This window comes from Pangasianodon hypophthalmus, chromosome 25 (genome assembly GCF_027358585.1).
Source record: "Pangasianodon hypophthalmus isolate fPanHyp1 chromosome 25, fPanHyp1.pri, whole genome shotgun sequence".
In the NCBI taxonomy this organism is placed as follows: domain Eukaryota; kingdom Metazoa; phylum Chordata; class Actinopteri; order Siluriformes; family Pangasiidae; genus Pangasianodon; species Pangasianodon hypophthalmus.
In genome coordinates, this window is record NC_069734.1 from 4,312,748 (window position 1) to 4,330,135 (window position 17,388).

Below are 17,388 nucleotides of genomic sequence, written 5' to 3' on the forward strand. Positions count from 1 at the left end.
AGCTGAATCATATATCAGTCCATTATTCTGCCACGGCTTCAGTGTATTAAACAAATGGATCAGCCTACAGCTGCGCAGAGGAAGCTAAAGAGAGAGGGGGGTGGAGGCTGAGGGGGCAAAGGTTATTGTCTAATTTAAATCTTGGCTGCCTTCCCAGGCCTGTGCCACATTCCAATTTGTGGCCATGTAGCGTTGGCGATCCTGACAGGAGAGCCTGCTGAAAATGGTACGACGGCCAGAAACTTGTCGAAAAATGAAGAGATCAACAGGTCGGAGGGAGATTACCAGTGTGACTGGAGCTAATTAGCGTAAATTATAGGAATGTGCTTGTTTGCTTTTTGGTTTCGGATTGATCCAGGACAAACGTCCAACACAAATCGTCTTAACTATTTCTACCATTTTTTTTCTTTTCTGCCTCTGGGAAACATAATGAAAATTGCCTGTTACATGAAGACACTGGTTAAGTTTCAGTTTCATGTTAAGGAACAACTTGAAGGATTTCCATGCAGAACGACAGGTGCAGCTATTCAACTGGAACGCGCTCATGTATCAAACACGTATCAATTACTCCCTATTCAGATTGAACTGACAACCTCGCTGCGAAAATACACTTTTTTTAAAACACCCTAGTTTGACAGCACCACTATTTTGCACCAGTTTGTTTCTCGTCGCTGACAAGAGTAATCTGTTTTGAGTGCCGTGTTCATTTATTTCCCTCCGTTACATTTATACCTGAACTGTCATCTTAAACATTTTCCATTTCAAAAGAACAGAGAGATTATGATGGCACGCATTCGGGGGGAGAGGAAGGGGGGGGTGAAATTATGATACCTAATCTTCGCCATTCATTTCTCGTCATTACGGTGACATTTTAGAGAGCTGGGGAACAAAGGAACACTAAGGATTCATTCAGTTGCAGTGTAAAATTATTCCTCAGGCAAATGCAGGACGACGGCGGAGAGATAGTAGAAAGAATTACTGGAATTGTGTCGTGGGTTTTTTGGGTTTTTTTAGGGATTTTGCTTCAGGGAGGTATTGAAAAAGTCTGGTTTAAACAGGAAAGCTGTTATTACAAGAACAAAACACACTTTTAAGTGGAAATCATTTTTCTAGAGAGGCGACGTTAAAACAATAAGCAGAAGTTCTTCTTGTGTGGCGGATCCATGATGGAGAAAATTAAGCTAAATATACATTCACTGGTAATGTCACTGTCAATCATTTCCATTCCAGGGTTTACCATTCAGCCAAAGCACAATATGAGATCGTTTTTTTTGTTTTGTTTTGTTTTTTTCTTACAGTTTTTTTCATGACTATTCAAGTTCCAGCCTTAAATTACAACTAATGTACAGTTACGAATCTCTGGGCTGACAATGAATTGATTCATGTCACAATTTATTGGTTTTGATTCGATTCACTTCAGAGGTAATTTTGTATATGGAAGAAGCCTGAATCGCAAAACGGAGTTGATTTGATTCATTTCAGAATTCTCTACAGTGTATTTAATTGGAACCTTCTTAATGTACAAGAATTGCTTCTGAATCGAATTGACTCAAGTCAGGATTTATTGGTTTTGATTAGATTCAGTTGAAAAGCAAGTCTTTTACATTAAGAAGGATACAATTCAATATTTTATAGTGGATTTACCTGAATCATCCTTAATATGCCTCTAAAGTGAATCGAAACAACTCAATTCACCAAATCAGGCTTCTTTAAATAATAATTATTTCTAACATACTTAATATAATATTCTTATAAGGTTATTTTCTGCAATTCTACCCACAGTTTTCTGAAAGCTATCTATAAAAGGTATTTATTAAAATATGCTTATTTTGTTAATAAATCATGATTCATTTGAACATGTATTGTTTGACCAATGCAATAGTTTTTATTAATTTAATTTGTTATTGTTTTTAAAAGAGTTGTGGTTATATCTGAGGACATTCTATAAATGTATAGAGAAAACAAATAAAACATTACACTTCTCATTTTTTTGCAACTCTAGTAGCAAACTGCTTACTTACGCCTTTACGGCATTCTTCACTGCGCTTCATAATACACCGTTAGTCCATTGGCACCGCTTTCTTCTGTTGCCCAACATTACAAGAACATATACTGAGGTGTTTACCTTACACTGACTTACACTGTGTTTGAGTCCTGACCTCGAGGCCGAAAGGGAAAACGAGTGTGCACCACCAAAATAAACAGCAGTACACACACTCTAGAAAACACGCCAGTTGCCAAGCACCATCTCCAACACATGTACCAGCACGGACCTCTACAGTCATCTGTCTTCATTAGGCTGCTGCCTTAGACCTGTTTCTCTAGCTCTCTGTTGTAGGGAAGACATCTGCAGTGCTCCGGTGTGTAGGCGCAGAGAGCTCGGGTCTGCATAAAGTCTCAACCTTGCAACAAATCACGCCGACAAATCACTCTGACAATTACGGATAATAAAAGAGCAAGTCAGGCCCGTAGGAGAAAGCAGTATGACAAACCATCAGGCTGGTAAAGGGAGAGATATTTCTCTGCCATTCCATCACCAGAGCAAACACAGACAGAGACTTTATCTCATCGTTCACTTCACTTAAAGGCATCAGGTTTGATGGAGGGCTTTGATGGAGTTGCTGTGTTTCTGAGAAGCTGTTCTCATGAGACATTAGGATGAATTCAGACTAACAATGACGATATGACCGGGTTTTCAATTTTATACAAAACAAGATGTAAGGAAGGATGCAAAAGCTAGCAACGCCCCATATCCTAACCTTTAATCCTTCTAAGGTTTCGTCCTATTCGGTTTCTGGTTTCTGAATCATTAACTTTCCAGATTGATAAAATCTTTAGCACTTATTGATGATTAATGGGTAATAATTAAGAAATCATACTTTAAGAGTGGAGTGCAATGCTTCCACTGATCTCGAACAATGACCATAACCTTCACACACTCTGACCACAGTGTCTTTCCAAGGTGATATGCAAAAAAGCGTGCCACTGTATGCTAAAAAGTATAATTATGCATAGCTGAGTGCAAAAGTTTGCATCACCCATGGTGTCAGGGTGAAAAAGGACAATGTAACTAGCAAACAAACAATAAACCAAAAAATACTGGAAAATCAACACAAAAAAAAGAGGAAGGAGTCAAAGTTTTTCCCCTTGTCAACTTCAGTTTGCAGAGTGATATGAATGTTTCAGTATCAGTACTGATATGGAAAAAAATTATATCATGTCATCTCTACTCCTAAGGGTGTGCAAACTTTTGCACTCCACTGTATATGATGCCAGTTCATAAATTTCACTTCTTATGACTCAGTCTATCCAGTGGCCTTCTGGATATTTGCCTTTGGATTTACATTATCAATTCCTCTGAACCTTCTAAAAGGTGTCATGATTCCCTTTATAAAGGCTCGCGAAAAACTCACACTTGTTTAATATGGGAAAATTTCCAGAGCCAAAGATCAAGTGAGGCTTTACTTCGGTCTGTTCTCGCATTCATCCAGTGATATTCAAATCAATCTCAGTGTGACTGACGCCTTCTAATCTGTTATTCCGCTCTCTCGCCAGAGGCATTGCGTTTCACACACTGGTGGAGATGCTGTCAGATCAGAGTTGTCATGTATAACAAAGCGTGTTTAAGGGATAATTAGGGCCAGATGGCTGTTTGTGGTGCCAAGCGAGACAGGCAGTCCATATGCCCGTCTGTGGCACATCTGCACCACTGTAAGCTACGCAACTCTCACAAGTGTCAGTCATTCCCATCACTGTAGCTTTGATCATGTGACCCTCCATCGTTAGCATGGATTCATGATCGCATGCTAATACATTGCCTAACACTTTTACCCAAAGTGACTTAAAATTGAGTTGAGCACTGAACTGAGTCGAACAGTGGCAGCTTGGTGGTACTGAGATTCCAACTCACAACCTTCCAGTCAGTGGTCCAGAGCTGCCACCACTGAGCCAGCAATAATTCTATATACTGATAGAAGACAGGTCTCCTCAATGGTTCTTTGAATGGTTCAGAGTCTTCTAGTATATAAAGGATCTACTTGGTACCTCTGAACCAGCCAAAGAACCAATGAGTCTACTTGGTACCTCCAAACCATCCAAAGAACCAATGTAGGTGTCTACACAGAACTTTCCCTCAGAGAGACAAACTGAAGAACCCTTTAGAATGTGAGATGGAAACGCTTTCTCTGAAAGTGTCTGTTCTTTCAAAAACTGGTTCCTCAATGGTTCTTTGGATGGTTTAGAGGCTTCTATTTACCTACAGGGGTTGTACTTGGAACCATTTCTGAAAGAGGAACCCTTTCTTGTAGGCTTCTATACATAACCTGCCATTAAACTGAAGAAACCTTTGGGATGCGAGATAGAGCCTTTTTTGTGAAAGTTTTTCTTGAGTCCTCTGGAAGGTTATGAGTTCTTGCTTTCCAGCAGGGTCCTACTTACAAACTTTTCTGAAAGGGATTCCCTCTCTTTTCTATGTAGCCTTCTGCATAGAAATCCTTTAGAAGGATAAACCAAAGAACCACGGTGAGTCTTCAGGGTGAAAGATGTAACCTTTTTGTTTTTTCTGTGGTGGAAGAAACATACACACAAAAAAGTTCATAATCAATATTTAACTCACGCACTCAAAGAAAAACTTTCCTGTGATGGTTAGTGGTTTTAGCTTCCTGATGGGGTTCTATTTGCAGCCCTCTTTAAAAGAGAAACCCTATGGTGTAAGGGCTACAAACTGGTAGGTTTTTAGGGGTTTTTTTTAGGTTTTAGAGTCTGGAGAGCAAATCAATATGATTTCTAAATATTCTGCAGTCTCAGAGTTAAATCTAAACCCATCATGGTTTTTCAGTTGTCTCTCTACAAGGGTTCTATGTAGAACCCTACAACAGAGAAATTCCCTAGCAGAGATGGTTCCAAGTACCACCCTTTTAGGAAGATAAGAACCATTCACTATCTAAAGAACTCTTGAAAGACCCATCGAAAACCCATTTTTCCAAAGAATATGGACATTAAGTGGCAATGATCAGCCAGTTATACGTCCCGCACTGGAAAATCTAAACACCGGACAAAGCTAAAAGCCAGACACTGGTTTTTCAGTGTGATGGTGTGTCATTAAGCCATTTCTAAGCCTGTGTTAAAAACCAGCAATACCCTGTGACCAAAACCATGCTGCTCTAATTTTCCCAAGTCTATGAATTAAGACTGGCAGACACATTTCTATATATTACACCGTGAAAAGAAAGCTTTCATAAATAGCCTCATAAAATCGATATAGTCTATGTAACCCCATCTGGGTAATTCTGAAATGAACACACTGGACTAATTTTGGCAGCACGGCTGCCAGTAACAGTAATCCCGAGCTTAATATGCCTCTACAAATCTACACGAAACAGGAGTGCCTTCAGCATGGCGCCTTTCCCATACTACTTTATAAACTGTGTAGAAATAAGATATAATATTTTCCACATTCCAAAACACACAGCTGGCGGTTGGTGGGCCTAATTCGTCATTGTTATTCAAGAGCTTGATCAGCCAACACTTAAAACAAGATCCTCCTAGATTCTAATTAAGCACTACGGTACCTCCCAAGGGTTCTGCTTTGGCAAGGCAAAGCACTTTGATTTATGTAGCACTTTGTTGTTAGTACTCGCGGGCTTGCCTGTTGCGAACACGCCATCAGCGCATAGAGCAGTTTCTCGTATTTGTTAATTAACTCCTGCTAACAGTGCTTTCCTCCACGTTGTGATACAAAATGCGGTGGATTGAACACAAATATGCCCTATTATTTCATGTCTCCACCTACAAGCAATTAAAATGAAAATAATTTGCCGCAGATTGAGCCCTCACTGGGAGGGGAAAACTTTCGAGGCATACCAAATAGTGCCCGTTTAGAGCCAGCAATCACGCAGCACTGATAGGCTTTCAAAGCTCTAATTAGCTCTCAACCTCGTGGCCGTCCGACGGCATCGCTCTAAAGTGCGAGCTCTCGCTCTGGTGAATTACACCAAATGTCGTGGCTCTCGTCGGCTAACCCTTCAGCCTCACAATCATTAGACGCACATACACACTCGGGCCCGCTGCAGAACAGCTGAGATTAGGCTTTGCCTCTCAGTCCCACTACAGAATCAATGAGACTAGACACTACTGATTTCTTTACCGTAATGTCAGTGATTAAACACAGTGATGGCATGTAATCACTCGGATTAGACACCGACACTGGACACTAGAGCTGCTAGGATCAGATTTAAATACTTCACCACACCATTAACAAATAAATAAATATGGACCGATACTACTGATTGGTGATCATATGGGGCCAAAATTCTTTCGTATATCTTCAGTGAGTAGTTTATTCTGGTCAGAGTGGCATTGGATCCAGAGCTTATCCCAGGAAATCTGGCTGCAAGGCAGGAATACACTCTGACTGGGCACCATGCAGAAACCAGAGAACCTGGAGAAAACCCACAGGGACAGGCGGAGAACATGTAAAACTCCGCACAGACAGTAATCCGAGCTCAGGATCGAACCAAGGACCCTGGAGCTGTGAGGCAGCAACGCTACCTGCTAATTTTTGTCGTAATGACATTATGTCAACATTATTGTAACACTACCCACAAAGCTGACACTCCATGTTAGTACCCCTACTGTGAATCACATCGATTATTTGGAATTTCTAAAAATTTATGCAATATAATTGCTAACTATAATTTCTATAGCAAGGCACAAAACAATGTTCAGAAGTTTCTCCAAGAGGCCTGCTCTTAACTTTTCCATGTTCCTGCAGGCGTATTACATTTATTTAATTTCAAGCTTTGTTTTTTGAAGATAAATAGTAGGTGAAGCATGTGTTGTGGGAACATGCACAGCTTGTCATAAAACCACCAACTTGTGGGTGGTTTTGTAGTTTGGTGATGTTTTACATAACTTTTCTTAAGAGTTGGCTGAGTTATCGTGTACACTGATACACAGAGTTCTGGCTTTCGTATCATATCAAAATTGAAAGAAGTGAAACAGTCCATACCTATGAGAGCTTATATTGAAAGTACTTCAAGTGTCATTGGCAGAGACGCCAACATTGCTAATGAGAAATTTCTTGCAGACAGAGAGAAGAAACAGAAGAACCGACATTAAGAACAGCGAGGCAAAAGGCAAAAATGTGCATTTTTCTCACCTCACGTCCTTTGCCCTTCAGTGAATAGGCTTTTCTGCGGGGTTGAATTTTATTTTATTTATTTTGACTGCTGTTTTGTCTGAAAAAGCAGAAAAAGCACAATTTTTGCTACAGCAGGGGGTCAAAATTCTTAAATGCCTCGGCTAAACTGCATTTTTGCCACCTCTCCCTGGAGCGTTAAGAGATATTACCATGTTACTGTTACATATATTCCTTCAAACACTTCATTTTTCAGCTGAGATTCACAGTCCACATGCAATATACACGAGTCAGAAAGCACATCACTCCTGTATTATTTCTCACTCAGTATTAAACACACTTTGGACTAAAACTGTCCTACTCAATCTCATCCACATCCATTACAGTGGCTAAGGGACATAGATAAAGCAGATAACAACTTAATTGCCTTCAGCTTTTGATAGCACGCTGATGAATAGACCTCACGAATGGGCCTTTAAATGGATGGGGTTTTTTTGAAGGGAGAGAGAAAAAACGGCTGATCAGCAGAGTAATTACAAAGATTGGAAGTCAAAAAGAGTCAATGTTTCCTTTCTTTAACTTCGCTAGCCTTGTCTATTACACATTTTACTGCACTGAACCCAAAAACAAAATGATGGAGCTGTAAAGTGAATTAGGTGCTTGGAGCTTGCTTGTGCAAACTTTTTTTTTTTCTTTCTCTCAAATCTCCAGTGATTTCACATGCGAGCCAAGAAAGCAGGAGGCAGTGAATGTTCTTCGTTAAACTGAGAGAGTTCCTGGATTGAAGAACTGCTACAAGTGTCCAACGTAGCAGCTGGTCGGATGCATCTGGTGACCCTCAGACAAGTTGACATGTGGGTCGAGTGTGTGGGTGTGCACATATATACATACATTGACACACGCCCACAGCAGAGAATGTGCTGAGTTTCTTTTACGCTCTGTAGTAATACGCTGAGGATCAATTTAGTTAGACATATTGTTTGTAAAGAGACAAAGACTTCTCATCTACGGTTGATTTATACAGGGATTCTAGCTGCATATTATAACTCTGGCATTGCAAGTAAGACAATTTCATTTACATCAGAGACAGACAAATCATAACTTTATTAGCACCAGCGTGCTTGGCTAGTCATAACCTAACAGACTAGGCTAAAAAGAAGTAGTAACACACTGCAACAACATATACTATATGGCCAAAATTAACTTTTCCATTTTCCTTCACTGGAACTAAGAGGCCCAAACCTGTTCTAGCATTGCAATGCTCCTGTGCACAAAGCAAAGCTCCATGAAGACATGCTTTGCCAAGGTTAATGTGGAACAACTCGAGGGTATGATATGGGTGTGATGGCCAGGTGTCTACAAACCATTTGGCCAAACAGTATATGCCGAGCTAATTGTTAGATCATGTAGCACATCCTTTTCGCGCCCTCGACAAAAGTCACTGGCGAACATTTCAGCTATGAGCTGTGGTGTCCTTGGAAAAGTTTGCATGTAAAAATATTATTTGCATCTGGTGACCTTCTTTGTTTTCTGTCTATGTTTAACTGCAAGCGGCGTATTGTATTCACTGTGCTAGCAGGAGACGTATATGACAGCTTTGTGGTGGCATTCGGAATGAGTAGCTAAATCTGCTTAATTTTTCCACCCCTGTAAAGAACAAGACCAAGATAATGAATAAAAATGTTCTCTTCATGAAGAATATTTCAAATTTGTAGGAAGGACACTTGTAAGAAAGAAGCATCGGTGGCTAAGAAATGGCATGGCCCGTTGTAAGGGTGTTCCAATATGTCAATTACATGTCTTTGCCAATTCAGCTGGGGAAATTTTAGTGTTTACTATTTAAATTATTTTATATCAGTAATATTTAAGAATCACCAAACTTTGGTTTTTACTTTCTTTGGCTGGTTTAAAGTCTTAATTTGATGACTCAGACCCCAAAATCCACTGTAATTCATATACTGGACTTCACTATGGGATGATTGCACAAATTCTGATTACAGAACAAAGACAAAGTAAATGTCTCTTTATAAACTCTCAAAACATGAAGTGACTAGTGCCAACACACTAAACATATTTATTTATTAATTCTATATGTATAGTCTTAAATTAAAAGAAATTGGTTCAGTAATTTGTTAACTTGGCATCCTGAAATAATCATCACAGAGTATGTTTATCTTACAAAACCATTTCTGATTATTTCAGAAAACTTGTTCATGATAACTCTTAAATATTAACAAATGTTCAATGTTAAAGAACTGCACAATGTGTCACTTCCACACTACTCCATTGTGACTGCTTTAACCTTGACCAACGGCTGAAACAGTTTATTCAAAACCCAGTTAATGCTACTGATACTTTGTTATCTTTTCCAAAAACTGAAAGAAAGAGAGCTGGGAAATGCAGGAAAGAAAGGATATTATCTTTTAGGTCTCAGGAGAGAATATGCTTGTGTCCAATTTGCCAGTGTAATTTAACAGAGCTGTGAGGAGGATGAGGAGCGTGAGGGTTGAGTAAGGTTAGTGATGCTTTTCATCGATCTGGCACTAGTCAAAGTACATCATTTGCCATAAAAAAACACATCCCTTCAAAAGCCCACTATCTACATTCTGTACTATTTTCATCAAAACCATGCAAAGAGTGAATAGTGTGCCAATGAGCCTTGTAATAGCATTTCTCTGCTACTGTGAAAAAGCAATTTGAGCCCAGTATGGCCAAGCGCAATAAAATATAAAATTCATTGGACAAAAGAAATGTCATAGTGGGCGAGCTTCAACTTTAAAGGTAACATAAACTTCTCAAAGTAACTGCATTGTGCTGGTCCAGGTAAGAGTGCTGACTGTATGAATTTTTCTTTTTTTTGGGGTCATAAATTTTACATAGAGGGCAGAACAGTGGAGTTGCCTCACAGCTCCAGGGTCCAATCCTGAGCATGGGTTACTGTCTGTTTGGAATTTCTCCATGGGATGTTCTTCATGGGTTTCCTCCAGGTTCTCCCATTTCCTCCCACTGTCCAAAAACATGCAAGTAGGTAGATTGGTGACTCTAAATTGCCCGTAGGTGTGAACGTGTGTATGCATGGTTCCCTGCTATGGACTGGCATCCCTTCCAGAGTCAATACTTCCCCCACTTTCACCTAGTGTTCCTGGGATTGGCTCTGAATCCACCACTACCCTGACCAGGATAAAGTGCTAACTGAAGACGAATAAATAAATAAATGTCTACACAGACAGGAGGAAGTTGATTTTTCAGCTACACTCAAACAATAAGCTCATTGAGTTCACTGACAAATACTGGCCTTGGTCTAAACATATCCATTCTCCCAGGAACCTTCAGCAGGTCCAGCATAATAACCTAGAAATTTGAATGTTAAAAAAACTAGTTCAACAGGAAACTGTCAGATAAATGCCTCAAGGTTATCCAAAACCATCAAGGTAATCCTTTTCACTATTTTCATTATGAGCAATAATAATAATATGATCCAAATGCTTGAGCCCACCACCAAAAACTGGTTTTATTCTCATAATGTAAACTTCTAAACTAATAGCCTACTACTTTAGTGTCTGAACAACCTCTTCTCACACAATTTTGTAAAACTGTCGTGTTGCCAGACAGTTCATCTTAAATGTCAACATACACTATTTACACTCCTAATAATAACTTGTCATTTCTTAATATCCGCTATTTGAAGATTTTCCATGGAAATGTTTCTGTGAAACAGCGTTTTTTCCCTCTGTATGGCTTTATTTAAAGGGTGTGCCAACTTTTGCACTCCACTGTATGCTCCTAACACATTCCTAATGTTAATTAAGAATGTCTTTTATGCAGTGTAATCATTTTATTATCATTTTATTGTTATATGAAAAATACACTATATGGCCAAAGGTTTGTGGACACCCGACCATCACACCAATATGTGCTTGTTTAAGTCCCCCTTTTGCTGTTACAATAAGCTCCACTCTTCTGGGAAGGCTTTCTACTAGATTTTGGAGCGTGGCTGTGTGGATGTGTTGATTCAGCCACAAGAGCATTAGTGAGGTCAGGCACTGATGTTGGGTGAGGAGATCTGGGGTTCAGTCAGTGCTCCAGTTCATCCCAAAGGTGTTCAGTGGGGTCGAGTTCAGGGCTCTGTGCAGGACACTGAAGTTCTTCCACTCCAACCTTAACACACCATGTCTTCATGGAGCTCGCTTTGTGCACAGGGGCATTGTCATGTTGGAACAGGTTTGGGTCTCTTAGTTCCAGTGAAGCGAAATTGAAATGCCACAGCATACAAAGACATTCTGTACAATTGTGTGCTTCCAATATGTGTGGCAACAGTTTCCAGAAGATGGTCAGGTGTCCAGAAATTGGTTATATAGTGCATGTGCTAGTGAAATAAAAGTCTGTTAGTAACAACGATGTGAGTTTTGACTCTATTAAACTATTCTCTTGGTGTAGAGATTTTCCTTTTGGTAAAATTTAAATAACTTTTTCTACAGAAACTACACTGTCACAGCAACACTATCAAAATATCTATACTTCTACATTTTAAATCATTTAACCCCTTACACTCCCTTATTGTTCAGTTATTCATTTTAAAATGCATTACTCCGTAACTACAGTGAAACTAATAGCAAAAGTATGTAGTTATGAGAATGATTGATGTAAGTTACCTCAGATCTCTGGAGTTCGAGGGATAAAAATTAAATCTGAAGGGTTTCTAATGGAGGGTAGTGTATGTATACCTACTGCTACATGCCTCCTCCTCATGTCAATACTTTCCCAATAAGCTCCAGATGGGAACCAGCTGCTCAGCTTCCCTAATGCAACTTTATTAGAACCAAAATGCAACATTCATTTACTCTGTAGCACAGAGGAACAGGCTGGCATTTTTGTTAAGGATACTTCTGAGGCCAATAGAAATCACATCAGCAATGAAGCAATCACTGTACAATTTTTGGAAGCCATCTACAAAGCAGCCACTCTCGGCTTGTAATACGTGTATGGAATAAATATCCACACTGAGGGGAACCATATGTTCGTCTGAAAGACTTGCACTGCTTCAATCATCTTTTCTTTCTCTCATTTTTTCCCCAGAGTCGAGTTAATGCTCACCGAATTCTCTGGTTTTATACTCATTCCTTATTTCTTCATTCAACATCAAAATGAGAACATGTGTCAAAACGTATTACGGCACAATCGCGCTCAAAGCTTTATTTAGCCATATAAATAAAGAGAAAGGACGGGAAAGGAATAAGCACTTTGCCGACTTTGCAGGAACCGAAGGTTTGTATTACAATCGAAAACATGCAGTAATGGGTATGAAAACAATTTCATGGTTGGTGATCTGGAAGACAGTGCAAACACGTGTATTAAAGGTCCCTATCTTCTTCCATGTGTCTGATTCACTATCATCTCACGTGCTAGAGTTAAATGATTAATTGCTCACATTAGTTCTGTCAAGCACAACCTAGAGTATGAGTTTCCAGGCTTTGGAAATGAGAGTCCTTGGATCGTGAGAGTACACAAACAGTGTTGTTTAGACTCGGATTGAAAGTGTAACAGAAAACATAATCAAAGTGACACATTGTATTTGGGATGTACAAGATGTTTGGCAGTGGAGATATAAACTGAACAGAATTAAAGGCCAGAATGCCAAACAGCACTATTTAAGGCTGATTTCACATTGGGAATTTGTATCATCTACCAGTAGCGTAAAGAAACTGGATACAAGTACACGGTTGTTTTTAAAAAGCTTTGACATTTTCCGTCACTTCAAAAAAGTTTTTTAGAAGGCACCAAGTGATGACCAGTCAGGACACAGCTGAAGAGGGCAGACGCGAAAAATGTAGAAACATTCGAAAAAGGCAGAAAATTCGGTTTTGTACATGAACCGATATAAAGACACTTACAACATGACAAATCTTCGATATTGAGAAAGGTGAAAAGATGGATCAGCTAGCTTACTAGCCGGTACTACTGGAACGCAGAAGCGGTAACGGTGTTGTTATGGTTACAGTGGGTGCGCTGCATGAGCCTTTTTTTTTTTATAGCAGCACAAAAAGCTCTTCAGATAGTGTATTTTCTGTAGAATAAAATGCCTAGTGTGAAAATGTGAAAGCAGCCAAACACTAGACTCAGAGCTGTGAATGTGATGCTAATGATGATGATGATGATGTGGGGCTGTAATCTACACATGGAAATGAAGCAAATCATTTCAAGGACAAGGTTCTGACTAGTGAAAAATGAGGAGTGTGAGCGAGAGTGAAAGAATTACCATTTAAAATAAATTATATTACATTCCTATTACATTCCTGGAGAAAACAAAGACTCTTTATTCTTATCTGTCTAATGCACTGCTATAACGGATGTCATTAAAACTCTGGAGAAGGGATGATGGTGCTTTTCCGATTTGCATTAGCTTTTTGTGGAGATAATTAAAATGTATTTGCTATTAACCCGCTACCTTGTGTTAGCGGATGACGTTTTTTTGTGGGGGTTTAGCTGGAAGAACACTAACTAATGAGCTTTTTTAAGCCAGTTATTCGGTTTCCATACCATGCAGCTGCGCTCGAGCACCATCCTGGTTGGGGAAAATCCCACAGAAATGGCAGGATGAGAAAAGATAAACAGGGAAGAGTGGCTTTGGAGAAAGAATGTCAAAGAAAGCTTGAGCCGATCAACACTCGAGCCTGTGATCACTTTTCACTTTTGTCAGCGAGGGACAACGAAAAGATGTTAGATGTTTCACTGTGCTCTGTTTGCACATTCAAATGAGTCTTTTATTTACTTTCACTCTCTAAACTCTTTGCGCGCTAGTATTTGAACACCTGCTGTTTTTGTCAGGGCCGCGCCGAGCGACCAAAAGCCGCAAAGCATTGTGGGCACAGCACAGCACAACAATGAGCAGTCAAACAAAAGACTAATGGAATAATCAGTTCAGTATGATTTCACCTCATCATCTGCTGCATGCTATCAGACAACTCATTCTCCTGCTGCATTAATGAGAGCAGAGGTTTGCTTCTCTCCCATCTTCTTCTCTTTCTTTCTACACTTTCCCAAATGTCAGAACAACTGAAAAACAGATGCCTGGGTGAAATTAAAAAGCTATAAACAATGGATTAGTAGACAAAAGGTGACTAAGCGGAAAACAAAATCCTAATAATGGAACATTCCGGTCCTGCTGTGGTTCAAAAAGATAATAAAGGACAGCTTTATTGTTGATTTTTTTTTTTTCAAGACTTTACACTGTGCTACTTTAATGCTGCATTAATCGTTTAAAGGTCTTAGATTTATGTCTGTCTTTTGCTGCACATTCAATTTTTCTCTTATTTCAGCACAAACCAAGCTATAAATTGAATTACTTTTTTTCTCACTTATATGAAATGTACAGCAACAGCAGCCAGAAATTAAAGAAAAACCCTGAGTGTTAAGAAATATGTTGCATTGTATTTACTACACAACATTTCGAAACATTGTTATTGAAGTAATATTAAATATTAATGAAAAACCATAAACAATTGAATATAGACGACAGACATATCAAATCTCACTCATATTTGAACTCATTAAATATAAATATACGCCCCGCCCCCCCTCCCCCATCCATCCCGAAACATCTATTATGGGGACAAAACATATTTCTTTGTTGGTGTCGTTGGCATGTTTCCCTCTTCCTCATTTTCTCCTAAATTATTCTGTTGTGTTTAACCCTCAGTCTCAAATAACATACTGTACCTGTACCTTTGTATGCAAGTGTACCAATGTCAAGTAGTTTGTGTGATTTTTTTTTTTTTTACTTTTTCAATGTATTCTGATGTCAAAAAAATGACAAACAGACAAATACAACATTTTTTTTTCAGGCAAAAGCAAGATTGTTTTGTATTGTATTTGTATTATATGCAACAATACATTGTCACCACATTCAACTACTAACAAAAGAAAATCTTTCTAATTATAACCACCAAGGTGGGACTGATTTTAGAGTTTACACTGTGCACTTTTCGTGGCTTGTTTCCACACACTCACAGGAAAAAGTAATTTATGTAAAGCTACAACACGGACCTTATTATCGATGGAGATTACTCTGCTACTTTACTTTAATTGTAATTAACCATAAAATTTTCATGGTTAGGAGTCTCACAACAGCCTTTGAAATGGAACTATATGGTGTACAACAAGGCAAAACATTCATTGAGCACTCTTTCAACCCACAATAAGAAAATGTCTGACAGGCTTTCAGAAGAAATCACTACTTCTGTGGAACTTGTTGTTATATAATCACTAGATACTAAAGCACAAAAGTGAAGCCTTAATGCCTCAAAATCTTCTGCAAAGTGTACAAAGATTTTGCAAGCATTATCAGAAAAAGACACATAATATTGTTTCCTACTGGACAATCGTTGCACTGTTTACTTCTGCTCTATAGCTTAAAGGTCATAAAAATTAAGAGTGCTATAATTAGTCCAATTATAATCTCAGAAATTACTATTAAAAAAACACAGACACATGAAATCTATCTAGGTCTGTGTGCTCAGGCTGCTGATTGGGGCTGTAGATAAAATTATCTAATGACAGAGGTATCCTGCTGTCCTAAAATACCTAATGCTGGGAATAAAAAATCTAAAAATTCTCGATTACAGCCTATGAATTATAGAAGCTTACGAATGTTGTGACACCCGTGCAACAACTGTAAAGCTTCAAGTTTAAAACCCACGCAATTGTTATTATAACATATTCAAATGCATTTTAGCAGTGTAAACACAGCAGATACACAATACAGTCTGTGCAAAGGTTTCCCATAGTCTTTTATTTGAAATATTTCTTAGACAAGCAGGGGGAAAGACCTCAGACTTTCATGGAGGTACATGGAAATACTTACTTAGTGTTACCAGAGGCTGTTGTCACAACTGGAGTATCGCTTGACAGATCAACATTCCAGATCAGCCCTTTATTTCAACAATGAGATTTTTTTTTTTTTTTTTTGGCTGGAAGAAAAAAAACTTTGGAAATGGGTTGGGTTCTATTGTCAGGTTATTTTTCCCCAGCAAAAGAACAAGGACATTCTAAACCTTGAGCAAATGGTTTAGTGAATAAATTGCATTGGTGCAATGTGAGCTTCTTCCCTTTGAGACTGTCCTTTCTGAGAATAAAACATTCCTGACGAATCTCACTGGACGATTTGGTGACACTGCTCACCATCTCTTAACGAATCAGCCTCGTTCCTTTGTTCTCCTTTTCCTAATATGTATCTGAGTGGTCTAATGATAACTAAATATAAAACAACAGATAACACTTTTCTCAAGGGTCGTGTTCATTGTGCTACATAACGTCTGCGTAATCCCTTCATGACAACTATCATACATTTAAATTGATACAGCTTATTCAAACAGGTATCAGCTGTTATAAAGAGACCTTATAAATTTAGGTTTGTCAGTCATCAATTTTGATGTCATGATGACATAATACCTGAGCGAGATAGATGGCTGGTTATGACACTTCATGAGCTGATTGCATTAGAAAGTCATGACAACATCATAGCTATGTTGTTAACTTGAAATCAAAATGGACAAAAGCTGGCTGTATGAGAGCTGACACCTCTTGAAAAAAAATCCATTATAAATGCTTATGTAGACTTATGTCAACTCTCATAAAGGTCCTATGTAGGTTTCATGTAGCATCATAAACACTATGCTCTATGTAGTCTCTTGAAGTAAAGTGTTAGCAAATCAGCAATATTTGTGTAAGACTAGGTCAATTGTCATAAAGGGCTTATGTAGGATTCATGTAGCCCTATGAACACTGGTATTACCAAAACTTAAAAAGTAGTCTTTATGACAGCTGTTGAAATATGCCTTTATAAAGGACCTTGTGTAGATTTCATGTAGCTCTATGAACACAGATCATACTTGTTGACCTGTTTATGAAACAGACGTAAATGTTCAAAGTACTGTTGTGTTTCTTCAGTTCTAACAGCATTGAAGCCTATAAATGTTCATGCTGGTTTATGTCAGTCATCTTGAAAGGCTTATGAAGGTTTCCTGTGGCCCTCGTGTGAACACTGGAATTACCAAAACTTACAACAATAGTCATTGTGACAGCTGTTGAAATAAGCCTTTATAAATGATTATATAGGATTATGACGGGGCTTATACAGATTGCATGTAGCTCTATGAACACAGCGTATTCCTGCTGAAAGAAGTCTTTATAAAGCAGACACCAACATCCAAAGCACTACTGTGGATAATACTGTGCAAGTCTTTATTTAAACT

At 38.7% G+C, this 17,388-nt stretch overlaps 1 protein-coding gene across 2 annotated transcripts in view; it reads right to left on the reverse strand.

Moving 5' to 3' along the window:
• The window catches only part of tox3 (TOX high mobility group box family member 3), a 64,871-nt gene that overhangs the window by 37,721 nt on the left and 9,762 nt on the right, over window positions 1–17,388 (reverse strand). Inside the window, exon 1 of one of the 2 annotated variants that reach the window (XM_053229438.1) lies at window positions 2,022–14,688. The exons of the other annotated variant lie outside the window; for it this stretch is intronic. Within the exon in view, the coding sequence (XP_053085413.1) occupies window positions 2,022–2,051 (30 nt within the window). The 5' untranslated portion in view covers window positions 2,052–14,688. Of the gene's footprint in view, window positions 1–2,021; window positions 14,689–17,388 lie in introns of those variants that run through there. 2 annotated transcript variants of the gene reach the window in all.